This window comes from Microsporum canis, genomic scaffold, assembly GCF_000151145.1.
Source record: "Microsporum canis CBS 113480 supercont1.3 genomic scaffold, whole genome shotgun sequence".
Classification (NCBI taxonomy): Eukaryota; Fungi; Ascomycota; class Eurotiomycetes; order Onygenales; family Arthrodermataceae; genus Microsporum; species Microsporum canis.
In genome coordinates this window covers 2,187,612-2,200,688 of record NW_003299167.1, presented here as the reverse complement: position 1 = coordinate 2,200,688, position 13,077 = coordinate 2,187,612, and the positions used below count along the sequence as shown (strand labels likewise).

The following is a 13,077-nucleotide window of genomic DNA, read 5'->3' as shown; positions in this document are numbered from 1 at the left end:
GCGCCGGCGAAGCCCCATGCATGATAGGCTGTGTATACCTACCGCTGTACACGCCGTGCTTTTTTGCTGCATTTAATCCTTGCGGGAGTGTAATAGTCCGCAGGCAATCATGGATATATTGCGAACCGTTGGCCTTGAAGTGATGATGCCCTTCTCCTTCTCGTCCCTCCCATTTCGCTCACGACAACACCCGTGGTTCACGAAAACTCGACACTATGCGATCGCACTGGGGCATCGTAGTCCCTTGGATAATCACTTATACTTTGGCCGAATGCCCTTCGGTGGAGCTTCCCTTGCCCGAGGAATATTCTGATGGAAAATTCTACTACCCAAACGGATCTCCTCAGTGTGTGAGCAAAGGATCCCACATGAATGTGAGCTGGGCTTCGATCTACGGAGCAACGAATCTCTACCTGATACAGGGGGAGAATTATAATAGCCCCGTTGGAATTACCTGTAAGTTATGCCCGGCTCCTAAAGACGGCCTCTTACTAACCGTTCTCGAAGTGAACACGGCATCCACTTGGTATGACTGGACTGTGAGCTATTCCGACGCAACAAACCACTCAGCTCCATTTGTCTTCCGCATAGTCAATGCTCGAGGCACAAAGGAATCTCAACAACTCGGTGGGTTCATCAGCGGCCAGTTCTATATTAATTTCGGCGAGGACTCAAGGACATCCACTACGATGTCCCCGACAAGTACTTTGGCGAGCACTACGGGAAGTTCCTCTATACCCCAGACTACATTACCAAGTAATACCAGCGAGGGAGAGCGCCCACAAAAAGGTGACGATAAATCACACAGCAAAAGCCTTGCGCTAGGGCTGGGTATAGGTTTGGGTGTGCCGTTTTGCTTAACCGCTGGAGCTGTCTTTTTCCTTATGCGGCGGAGGGCTAAACAGTCTCCTATCATTTCTCGGGGCTATGAGGGCCAGCCAAATAATGTATCACACCCTGACAAGGCCCCCGAGCCATCGGGGGACGAAACTGTGCATTGTGATCCCCAAGAGTTATACGCGGATAGCAGATGGAGTAGACAAGGCCTGTCTCATCAATCCCAGAATCCGCATGAGCTAGGATAACCTGTGGTACATAATCGTCTAAGCAAAGCTATTTACCGACAAAGCAACATGGCCAACTCTGATCTATTTAATCGAGATGGCAAGCCGTCTTGTAGGGAATAGGGGCTGTTGCCAGCCAAAGTTCCATCCACTGGCACGTAATTAAGCCGTATATAAAAATTGCAGACCCCAAATTTCTGTTATCCTTGCAAAATGCTTGGCATTTCGGGGTGATTTCAAATCACGAAGCATTTAGATAAAAGCCACCTTCTCATACTAGAGTTGGGGGGGGAATTTGTCTATATGAAGAACAAGTATACCAATCTACAGCTACGGCCTACATCTGCGGATATATGAAGACGAGTTTACGAGCAGTCGCCGGTTCATTCATTGTTGGACGGTATAGTCAAGGCCCCGCGATAGGACTCCGTTCTTGCAGGTACATCACACCAGCTTCAAGAGGTCAACCATCTATCATCCGCACCATGTCCTCTCTTCCAGCTACTCAGAAGGGCGTTCTAGTCTCCAAAATAGGAGGTCCTGAGGTTCTTGAATATAAGACAGACTTGCCTGTCCCTTCTCCCAAAGAAGGAGAAGTCCTTGTCAAGAACAATCTCACTGCAATCAATCTCATCGACACGTATTTCAGAAAGGGTGTGTATGACTCCGCTAAACCTGAGATCTTGGGAAAAGAAGGCGCCGGTACGGTCGTGGCTTTAGGCCCAGGTGCGAATCCTTACAACTTCGCTGTTGGTGACCGTGTAGCGTGGATTGGAAGCGGAGGATACGCAGAGTACAGCACTCCGCCAACAACCAGAGTAGCGAAGATTCCAAACGGGGTATCTGACGAGAAGGTATTGGCGGTACTCTTGACCGGTGCCACATGCCTTTCTTTCATCAGGGAAGCATACGAGGTCAAGAAAGGTGATTGGATTCTTCTTCATGCCGCTGCTGGCGGAGCGGGCATCATCATGACCCAGCTACTGAAGTTAGCCGGTGCAAAGGTTATCGGTACCGCAGGAGGGCCTGAGAAGGTTGAAATCGTCAAGGGTCTGGGCGCCGATGTGGTAATTGACTACAAAAGCCCTGAGGGGGCAAACTGGCTGGAGAAGGTGAAAGAGGTAACTGGTGGCGAGGGCGTGGATGCAGTTTACGACTCAGTGGGCAAGGATACATGGGAGGATAGTCTCAAGGCTGTCAAGAGGAAAGGATCTGTAGTTTTCTTTGGAAACTCCAGTGGTGTTGTGCCGCCGTTCCCAATCTCGTGAGTCCTTTCATCTGCCTGCTGGCTCATGTATGCGCTCTAACCTCTCCACCTATAGGGTGCTTGCCGCAAAAAACATTAAAATATGCCGTCCGACGCTCTTCAATTACATCTATACCCGTGAAGAGTTTGATCTCTACATAACGGAGCTCTTTCAGCTGCTCGAGACGGATAAATTGAAAACTAGCATCTATAAGATATATCCACTTGAAGATATCCAACAGGCACATAAGGTTAGTCTTTGGCTATCCCATTTCAATGGCTTAACACTGATATTGAACCAATGTAGGATATCGAAGGAAGGAAGACAACTGGCAAGTTGTTGCTAAAGCCTTGAGTATAACGTCATATTGCAAGAACCAAGCTGCATTGCCATGTCATGGCCAACGACATACTATCTCCAGATAGAGTGCATAAACCGTGAAAAAAATACTTCTTCGAGAGAGTATAAACTACATACTCCTGTATTCAAAACTGCCACAATTACTATATATGCAACCATCTTCAAAAGCACACCAGTTTTACATCCTATTAGAAGCCTGGATTTCGACTCATATCCACGGGCCACCAACGCCCGCACAGAACCTGTTCTTGCGCCTCGGTGAATTCCCGGGTATGGCGCAAAGTCGATCAACCTCAGTGGCAATCCAGTAATGAATGTTCGTTTTGGTAGATTCGGCTGCATTTGGTTGGATCTCTCTCTCTGTTACTTGCCTCTCGCAGACATCACAGACCTGTAATTCCAACTCTGTGGAGGGCCAGCATGGGGTCAGGATCACACTTAGCGCCACGCTTTATGGTTCCTTTTTCTTCATAAAAAAAGTCTTTTGGGCAGGAATCCTGCTGTCGGGCGTACCTTGTGCTCCACCATGCGAATCCCTCCAACACTTCTCCAGCAAGACTCAATGCAGGCCCTCGGGAAATGACGTTTTCCTTAATTGATGGCGCGAATAGAAGGACTCGCCCTAAATGGTGTGGCCTGCTTCGTGTATCAACTAGCCCACAGCGAACAGGCAAAACAAGGGGGCATCTACAGTTAAAAAACCCTGCCCTACAGGGTTGATTGGTGAGCCTTAAATGTGTTCCAAGCGCCTCGCAAAACGAAAGGCTTATGCCATATCCGGATCACTAAAAACAAATATCAATCACAATGACGGCGCAGCAAATGATATCGAGCTGTTATTATCGTAACGGCATCTAGCGAGACTGCCCGGTCAGGCATCGTGTCGCCGCTAAATTGATACCCGAAAGCCGTTGGTCGCCCTCCTTCCACACATCTTGAACAACAAGGCCGAAAACAAGGCAAGGAGACGGTTCTTCTCCTGAGAGAAAGTCTTCCAGTTTCATGTCTCGAACTCTCTGGCATGCGTTGCATATGTACACATGCTACGGGCGTCCTGCCGACTGTCAGTTACGTACCCAGCAGGGCTGCATATATGTATCAAAATTCGTTTCGGCCCAATAACGGGTCTTGTCAGAGTTACCCCTGATGCCCAACCAATGTCCCGCTGCATTCCGCATTCCCAGCGCATATCCGACCCTCCTTGACACTCTCCTTATATACCAATCGCCTCTTCCGAGTCCTCGATCCTTTTTTTCACGACTTTTTGTTGTGTAGAAGCAATTCCGGCCTGATTGTTGAACATTGACTCTCTTGACCCCTTCAACCCTTCTTTTGATTTTACAAGAATTACACTCCATGTCAATTCTATGCTACCGCGACCCTGGTGTGAGTTTGAGTCGCGTGAGCCACCGGATCTTCTCCAGGATGATGTCTAATTCACCAGTATTGTAACAGATAAATCTCGTTCCGGAAGTGCCTTGACCTCAACCGATACCTGTCCACCTTGGATCTTCCCCATTTTGTTTGGTTTTAGCACATTGCCATCTTTGTTTGTTCTTTGCATGAAAAATGTGCGCGGTCGCTGCTCCAAAGCACAAGTGGCCACCGGCCCCTCGTGTGGAGGACGAGATCATTGCCCTCGCGTACGAAGTGTCAGATTCTTCTCTGTCATCACGCATTGAAGATGATGACTCTGTTGTATCGAGAGGAACAATCGACCAGTGGCCCATTATATTACCAGTGGAAACTCCGGGGCCTTGCAACCAGTCAGCCCATCATGATGAATTTATAATGTCAAAAAAGAATGCCTCAGAAACGGATATGCCTTTTTTCAGGAAAGCCCCGGACACTAAACCAAACCCATCATCACTCAAACGAAGCCAGTCAGAAAGGAGACCTGCCAACAAGGTCCGATTTTCAGAGCCACCTGGAAAAGATGAATATTCTAGAGTTAGAATGGGCCCAGCCCCATCTAAGGCTAATATGAAGTACATGCCGGAGCCCAAATCAGCCACTGCCACTGGAAAGGATGTCATGTCAAGCCAACAATCTAACTCTAGCTCAAGATCTCATCATAAAACAGTGATTCCGGGGCCAGAGGGCCCTCAATCACAAGGGGCTAATAACTCACTAGGGTATGCAGGCCAGCAGAAGGTTACAAGCCACCCGGCAGCAACCTACAACCAATACTCTGCCGATGAACTTGATAACCGAAGCGACTTTCCAGATTCATGGAAATCTGTTCAGCGATTTGATATCTCGCTTGATAACGGCGATAGGAGGCCGTACCGCCGCCAGCATGCGGGAGAATGGTATAGTGACGACGAATTATTTTCATCACACCGAAACTCCCACAAAGCACAATACTGGCCTCCTACTGTCGATGAACCTCTCAAGAAAGAAGCTCCAGACACTAAATCGAACCGGAAATCGAGAAAGGATGATACCACTGAACAAACTCCTCGCCGAAGAGGAACAAGTCGTCGACGAAAACCCATAGCTACAGAGGAACTGTATAGCTATATCCCTGAGACCAGCGATAGTAGAGGGAAGAGCTCCTCTCGGTCAGAGAGACGCCGCAGCAACAGCTCACTGCCTCGCTTAGAGCGGTCCAAGTTGGATACATGCACCCACCGATATCCGGATCCAACAGATGGACCCAACGCTGACCCAGTGCCGAGTTTACCAGTTACTTCAGCTGGAACGGCATATGACGGGGCTTTAGCTCAACAGCCATGCTTTCCTCCCATAGCTTTTAGCCCAAGTGGCCAGGATTACAATCCTGACGGGTGGGAATATATCACACCCGCTACTTGTTATGAATGCAATGGACATGATGCTCCTTGGGCTGCACCTTCTTACCTGCCTGCAGTAGATATGCCAATACAGCCTCAATACATTGGATATCAGGAAAACGCCATGGCCCTTGGGCCGGCACCAAACTCAGCCCTTGCTGGACGAGAGGCTGTGAGTCGTGGTGCTGTCAAGCCCCAGAGACAGGTCTCTCCACGACGTCGTGACGATTCTCCTGCTTCGTTGGCCCCATGCCCAAGGTCAATCGCCATAGCCGATTACGGTGACTGGTCGACCATCATTGGCTTAAATCATTTGAACATATGCCCATCTTGTACACGGCAAATACAAAAGACTCGATTCGAGAGTCTTGTCATTCCTGCGCCTCGTCAGCCCCTTGGCCTGCCCATCCGATGCTCACTGAGCCAACCTTGGGCGCGGCTAGCCTGGGTTCAGACGATGAAACTCGGCTTAAATCATCTAGAACTGTTATACCAGCTCACTCGCCCATCATCGATTTACAAGAGCTGCCCGGGCCGTACGCCTTCAACCCAAACATGGTACCGGGTCATAGATCCTGATACTGGCAGACTGTTGTCTAGCTTCAATGCTTGCGCATCATGCTTTCGCAATGTCAGAATTCTAATGCCATCTCTGCGTGATTCATTCCAGCCTAGCTCAACTTCACAGGAGCGAACTTGTGACCTTCGATGCGGCAGCACTCGCTTCATTCAATATCTTGACCTCCTCGATGTCGCAGCTACCCGTCATCGACACGACCCAGGACATAAGCCTGACCTAAGAGACTTTATTCGATATGCCAAACGCAAGAATCGCCTATATGACTGTCCGCGTGATCACCTCGTTGTAGGTCCCTGGCACGGAATTGATGAATTGCCTGAGTTCACCGTATGTGAAGACTGCTATGATGATGTAGTCTGGCCCTTCGGGAACAGCCCTGTAGCCTCACTGGTGTCTCCAACTGTTCAAATGTCTTTGGACAAGAAGACTCCCGTTTCCCGCCAGGCATCTTGCCAACTATACAGCCCCCGGATGAGGATGATGTTCCGTGAAGCTATTAGGCGATCAGACTTTGGCTATCTAAGGGCAGCAGTTTTGGCTCGATACCAGGCTGAGACCGCGTTCCGTGAGAATAAGCAGCTGCTTATGGAAGATGTTTCAATGGGTTATGACCGTGATGCTGAACTGAGGAAAAATGCAGCGGAGTGGAAAAGATGGGAATGAACTTGTTATGATGGTCCATTTTTTATGTTTATGCCGAAACAGTTTCTTTTTCCTATATTGACGCACTTTGATTTATATTTCACATCCAATGATTGATTCTCACTTTCACTATTTTTTTTTTTTTCTTTATCTCATTTTGGGAGTCCTTTTTAGTTTCTTCACGTCTGGTGCCTTTGATAGTTTGCAACATGTATAAGGAATTCCTGTATTTTTTTTTTGTATTTTTTTATATATATTTCGGTGTTCATTTGTACGTTGTACGATGAGGAAGATACGATAGTGTACAGAAGAGGTGGAATACTAAGAATTATTCTCGCGAGAGATGATGAAATAAACAGCTATGTTCAATCAATTCGATGTATGTATAATGCTCATATATCAACGTAACGCTTGATAGCAATGCACTTATCCAACCAATCCAAGTACTTCCCCAGGCCATTTATTCCCCCATATTATCGCTCTCGCGGGCACTCTCCCTGCCACAGGTGATAATAGCCTGAGTTTGGCTTTCTTAGAATCTACACCGGCAACATAAAGAAATCCCATGATACTAGCATCTCGGATTTCATTCAAAGGGGCGTTTGGAGGAGCATGTGTAATTGCTAATAGAGTGTTTTCCAGCGCTTGTGGAACTGGGGAATCGGAAGAAGGAACTAGCTTTTTAAGAGGTATTTGTTGGAAAGGGAGGCCAGTGGATGAAGGACCAGACGTTAAGGCAGTAGACGTAGAAGGGATCTCGTCTTCACCATTATCATTGCTGCCACCGGGCAGGAAAGAAAACTCGCTTGTAGAATTCGTTATCTGTTTCATGCCATCATATTCATCATTGTTGATTGTGATGCTATAGATAGATAAGCTGTCAAAGTCGACATGCTGCCCGTGGGGAGAGAGGGATATGACTGATCCCGGGGCTGTAGATGACGAAAGAGCCGATGATGCGGTTGAGGGTGCAGATGTCCCGAAAAAATAAGATCGAACTTGAGATTCGCGGGTAGATTTCATGAAAAATTCATCACGGTCAACACAACCTCCTGATTTCGAAAGCTTCACGACGGATATCTTCTCATCAGACGTGGGCGCTGTAGAGGCTGTAGAGGTTGGTTTTCCATCATAGTTCTTAACCATCGTGCTATAAAGACGTTCTGATCCCAGTACGAGAATCGTTGAAACTAAGAAAATATAAGCAAATGGTCTCATGAGGGAAAGGAAAAGCGGTACAGACGTACTGGAAAACTCAGTAACAATATGGTTAATGATATCCTCTCCACCTCCTTTGCCTTGACTGATTTCTCCAGGGGTATCAACAATGATTCCTGCCTCTTTTGCCTCTTCATCTTCAGCCAACCGACCCGCAACAGTCAGGGCTAATCTTGAGACTATAGATTTGTATAGCTCTTCTCCCCCATTTAAGGGACTTTGCAAACCATAGAAGTATACTAGCGGCAGTTTCACAGGTATGGGTGTCGGTCCAGACAGTGGACTACTTCCCCATCCCTGTTCAACGTCAATCAGTGTCCGGAATGCTGTTGCCGTCAAAGTACCAGGAACACTCAACATTCCCTCTGATGGATCAAGGTTAATCACAAACGGTTGACGGCCCATCTTCGTCGCATAACCCGTTAATATCTTCGCTAAGCTTGTTTTTCCCGCATCCTCGGGCCCTACTATTAGCACCCGAGGACCACCTCGGCCCTGCGCCTTGGCTTCATCCCGCATTGTCTCGAGCGCAAAAGTGTACGTTCGCATAGTCTATCATCGGCGTCTCTTCGGCGGTGTATTCCACTTGACAGCCTCCGCTGCCAGATCCCGGGGGAACAGGAGCGCTCCCAACCACCCCGGTGGCAACGGATTCCCCTTCTGTGACCTCCAGTGTGCATCCATGCCAGGTGTATATGGCAGCTTTTGTTCCGGAGAATGTATATGTCTGGGACAGGGCTAGCTCTGTTCCGAATAACTCTGCAGTACCGGACAATAGCTATTCGCAATGGAGAAGAGAGATATATCAGCCAAAAGCTTAAGGTGTAATGCCAGACGTATTCCTTTCCGTCTACTGCAGGAGAAAGGTATATAGATAACATACCTTCACTTTAACCGAGTTTCCAAATGCGACTTCAAATCTCCATTCTGAGTCCTTGGAAAGGATATGCTGTACTGGAGCTGCGGGAGCTCTCTGGGCTTCGACTGTGGGCTGAGAGAGCTCCAAGCCTGGTAAAGACATTATATCCGACTTCTTGCAGTATAAACCGTAGATTCTAAGGCTTTATATGAAAATAAATAAATAAGAAACCCAGTCTCCCATCCGGAGAACGTCGCGGCAAAATCAGACTCAGCTTGCTGTCTGATCTCGAGGTTCTTTTTTCATGGTTAAAGGTGGAAACTCCGCCAAGCCTTCGTTATCGATAAAGCCCAAGTTATAAATAAATACTTCAACTCCAACAGTCACTAAGATGAGAATTAATGGAATAATCAAATGATAGATTGCATATAATATTAATAGCACATTAGGACTTTGATTCTCTGTTATTTTAAATAGTGATAATTTACCATCACAGGTGATTGAATGTATTTACACAAAGGAAAAAGAAAAGACAAAGAAAACAGCCTTAACGTGCTCTCGAGAGAACTCGACATCCCAAGCAGATATGTGGATAGCACTTGAATCAGCACTAATAAATAGTGGCTTCCAAGATACTACACACCGGAGCCGACGGGGAGGCTGAAGGGTGGCAAGTAAAAAGAACCGAAACATGGGAGTGAAATTGTAACAGCTGATATAACTCCATCCATGCTCTTCCGGCCCCTTTATTTCGTTAGCCGAACGAGGGTCATAATATTTGCGCCTTAGCAGTATTTGAACTCCATCGATGAGCTAGTCGTCTGCATAGTTAGTGAGACACGAGTGGTAGATTAATGATCGGGATTGCAATCCGATGTTTTAAAGGGATAGATAGATTGGGCTCAGTGGAAAGGGAAGGGGATACATGCCATGCACAGCTTTGACGCCGAAAACCCCAGTGCGCTAAGCAATGTTCGGGAGGATGGTTAGCGAGTTATATTATAGAATTTTTTTTATATGGGCGGTGAAATAAGGACGTAGCGTGTAGTGTTATCTAGGGTCGAGGAGCCAGCGACATCCAGGTAGATGCAAGGAGCGTAGGGTTTTAGGGACAGAGGTTGGATTTATCGGCAATGCAGGGCTTGGGTGGGACATGCCGGCATAATGGGTGTTTTAGTATATAGGTAAGGGGATGGAGGAACCACATGATGCTGTGACAGAGAAAGGGTCGTGTATTCTGACAAATATGGTGGGATGAAACAGGGCTTTCGGAAGGATATGTATGGAGGAACTGTGAAGAGGGGGTAGGCAATAGCAAATACAATATAGAAGCAAATGGAAAAAAATCAGAAAACAACATAACTGGGAAGAGAATAACTATCAAGTGCAACACAGTGCCAATTCCAATCTGACGGGAAAACGAAAAAAAAAAAAAAAAAAAAAAGAAAATAAAGATGAGAAAAGGAAGCAGAGAATTGAAGACTCCGTCAGTGTCCCAAGTGGCACTGACAATTATTAATATATCAGATCAACTAAAAGAAATAAGGAATTGCCGCACTAGATGGGAGATGTTAGTAGGAAAATCGATGTGATGAATAAGAAGTTGGACTTACGCCATGGCAAGGGTGGCAGTGACACCGAATAGAGCACGGTTCCGTACTCTCTCATTTCTGAGCTTATCTTCGAGTATCTTAGCCCTCTTCAATGCATGGGGATCTTCGGTTTCTTCCTTATCCTCTTCTACCACCAACTCTTCAGCCTTTCGCTTCCTAGATATTTTCTTAGGTGAAGGAGATCCAGCCTGTTCTTCAGCCTCCCCATCCTGGTCCTGGAGCTTGGTAGCTTCTTCGACCATCTCCTTGGCAGTTTCCAGCATCTTCTCGGTGTTTTCTGGCATAGGCAAGTCGGCAAGACCAACGGGCATCTGAACGGTGACATTAGTGGTTGTGGTTTCCGTTTCTCCTACGGAGTCCACTTTCGACTCGACTTCTACAGTCACACGATCCTTAGGCCTCTTGACAAGATTAGTTTCCTCTCCTGCATCTTCGTCATGGCCGTTCACCTTGGGAGTCGCTTGTTCTTCATCTCCGGGCTTCTCAGGAGCGGGTGAAGCGGCAGCTGCCTCCAAGCTAGTTTGAAGTGACGTGCTAGCATTGGCACTTGACTCCTTTTGCGCTCGACGCGACTTGCGTGGGATGGCAATTTTCCGGCCTGAGGCAGATTTGGATGGTGAAGCTGACCGTCTGGCCCTGCCACGAGTGGTCTCTGACTCTGGTGGAGCGAGAAGAGGAGTGTCAAGTGGCGGCAGATCAAACTTGGGAGGTTCCGGAATCGCCTCTGTGTCTGCTGCTGAACTGTCTCCTCGCTCTAGGATGTCTGCTGGGTCTAAAAGGGCGCGAACCCACATCACGATATCATACTCCCGTGCTAGCTCCAGAGCTGTTGGCTGGATGTTAGATCCAAGATTGATGGTGTCAAGGAAAACAAATGACTTCTACACACCTAGTTCTGGTGAAATCCAAACATTTCCAGCGATCTCATCTTCACTGGTTTCGGGACGCGTCCGAAGGTAGTCGCGCTCTTCCAGCTCTTCCGAATGCTTAGCCCAGGGGAAGGCAATCTTGAACATTCCCGACGCGCTTATATGGCCATCACGACTCCGTCGCTAAGGAAATCAACATGTTAATACCTGATATAGGTCTTGGTTATGGCATGTTCAAACGACGCGCAGAGGTGAATCTCACCATGAGGAAATAGGAGTCAATGTGATGCTGCTTCGGCGGAAAGATCTCAGAGCCCTTCAGATCAGCCGGAAGAGGCGCTCTGAGATGTGCATACTCGAACGGTCCCAGGTTCGAGGGCATAGTCGCATTCGTAGAGCCGATTTTCGCTGGGGCGACAGCGAGGTTCGTCCTACCTAGACGGCGGCGCGCGACGAGGTCTTCATCTACAACCCGGAGTTAGAGAGAATATACATTTACAATTCACAAGAAAATTTAACGCACAATCCGGACAATTCTTGCCATGTAGCTGCGGGTTGCGGCGCGCGGGAAGTGGTCGCATCGTGATGGAATAAATTGGTCTAGGAGACCTGGACAAGTATGCTTTTCAATGGGACGTTCGGGGAGAGCAGTGAATGCGCCCTTTGACACTATCTCTACCTCAGGGCGACTCGACGATTATTGCGATTTGCGATTGCGAGCAGTAACAGCAAGGCAAGAGAAGAAGTAAGAAGGGGAAAAAAGGGTGAAGAAATGAAGAAGAAGCAAAATGCGCGTTTCTTTCAAAAGCCAAAAGAGGAAAAAAGGGAAAAAGTTCGGGGAAGAGGACGCTAGCTTAGTAAGCACGCATTATGGCGGGTTTTTCTTTTATTTTCTTTTTTTCATGTTTTTTTGGGCATCAACGAAGGAATGAAAGATGCAGGGCAGGTTTTTACAGGGCAGGCCTCTTACGATGAGGGCGGTTGGGCAGGCTGTTTGCGGAGTGCATGCAGAGTGGGATATTCCGCATATTGAGAGGAGATTGTTGGCTAACAGCTAGGTACAAGATGAGACAGAAGATGACATGAGACGAATACAAAAGGGCTAGAGGGGAGGCAGAGAGTATCTCTCTCCAATGTAGTTCTTCCCATCAACCTCGAGGAACTGAAGCTTGTCTAGGACCTCGTCGATATCCTCCAGTGTTCGGATCTATATGGACCATTAGTACCACTCTAGGAGGAAGAAGCGGTGGGAAAGAAGAGAAAGAAAAAGAACATACGTTAACTGCGACGTTCTCTCGCAGATGATTGGTTTCTCCATGTTCGAGCTGAATCATGACAGGTGTACCACAGTTCCCGCAGAACTTGTGTGGCCGGGACTTGGTGGCACAGCGATACTCGGACATCGTGTCCATGCTGCCATGGGTGAAGACGACGTCCTCGATTTTTGGATAGACGAGCAGATAGCCATGCTTGACGCAGCTGGAGCAGTTACACCGGACAACCTTGTTCTTCTCCAGCGTGCCGATGCTGATGGTGAACCTCACGTTGCCGCAGTGACAGTTGCCCCTGTAGGTTGTCTTCTCGGATGTAGGGGCAATGGCCTTGGTAAACTCGGCTATACTGAGTGGCATCTTGTTCTGGCTGCTCGTTTGATGTTCTGCTTGTTTTATTCTTCCTATATTACCTGGACAGACCACGATATTTATATCTCAAGGCTTTGAAGAGAGCCTTGTCGTACCGACACGATCCACCAATGGAAGGATCAGATAGAATCGAGAAGCAGGATCGAGAATATACGGAGCAGAATGTTGTGAGGCTGTCCCTCCTTCA

At 47.7% G+C, this 13,077-nt stretch overlaps 6 protein-coding genes across 6 annotated transcripts; 3 read left to right on the top strand and 3 right to left on the bottom strand.

Moving 5' to 3' along the window:
- Positions 1–368: 368 nt before the first annotated feature.
- MCYG_03680 (conserved hypothetical protein) lies at positions 369–1,085 on the top strand (the record flags this gene model as incomplete). The annotated part of the gene is made up of 2 exons (XM_002848128.1): positions 369–456; positions 508–1,085. 2 exons carry the CDS (start codon positions 369–371, stop codon positions 1,083–1,085), a joined length of 666 nt encoding a protein of 221 aa, XP_002848174.1.
- A 464-nt stretch (positions 1,086–1,549) lies between these two features.
- MCYG_03679 (ZTA1) lies at positions 1,550–2,665 on the top strand (the record flags this gene model as incomplete). Its single annotated transcript, XM_002848127.1, has 3 exons — positions 1,550–2,328; positions 2,387–2,561; positions 2,618–2,665. The coding sequence occupies 3 exons, from the start codon at positions 1,550–1,552 to the stop codon at positions 2,663–2,665; spliced, it is 1,002 nt and encodes a 333-aa protein (XP_002848173.1).
- A 1,575-nt stretch (positions 2,666–4,240) lies between these two features.
- Positions 4,241–6,709, top strand: MCYG_03678 (conserved hypothetical protein; the record flags this gene model as incomplete). The annotated part of the gene is made up of 2 exons (XM_002848126.1): positions 4,241–4,464; positions 4,507–6,709. 2 exons carry the CDS (start codon positions 4,241–4,243, stop codon positions 6,707–6,709), a joined length of 2,427 nt encoding a protein of 808 aa, XP_002848172.1.
- Positions 6,710–7,114: 405 nt separating this feature from the next.
- Positions 7,115–8,927, bottom strand: MCYG_03677 (pre-mRNA cleavage complex II protein Clp1; the record flags this gene model as incomplete). Its single annotated transcript, XM_002848125.1, has 4 exons — positions 7,115–7,878; positions 7,936–8,428; positions 8,454–8,684; positions 8,790–8,927. The coding sequence occupies 4 exons, from the start codon at positions 8,925–8,927 to the stop codon at positions 7,115–7,117; spliced, it is 1,626 nt and encodes a 541-aa protein (XP_002848171.1).
- Positions 8,928–10,145: 1,218 nt separating this feature from the next.
- MCYG_03676 (conserved hypothetical protein) lies at positions 10,146–11,828 on the bottom strand (the record flags this gene model as incomplete). Its single annotated transcript, XM_002848124.1, has 5 exons — positions 10,146–10,173; positions 10,379–11,204; positions 11,268–11,430; positions 11,510–11,712; positions 11,771–11,828. The coding sequence occupies 5 exons, from the start codon at positions 11,826–11,828 to the stop codon at positions 10,146–10,148; spliced, it is 1,278 nt and encodes a 425-aa protein (XP_002848170.1).
- Positions 11,829–12,349: 521 nt separating this feature from the next.
- MCYG_03675 (DUF636 domain-containing protein) lies at positions 12,350–12,878 on the bottom strand (the record flags this gene model as incomplete). The annotated part of the gene is made up of 2 exons (XM_002848123.1): positions 12,350–12,454; positions 12,525–12,878. 2 exons carry the CDS (start codon positions 12,876–12,878, stop codon positions 12,350–12,352), a joined length of 459 nt encoding a protein of 152 aa, XP_002848169.1.
- Between the last annotated feature and the right edge of the window lie 199 nt (positions 12,879–13,077).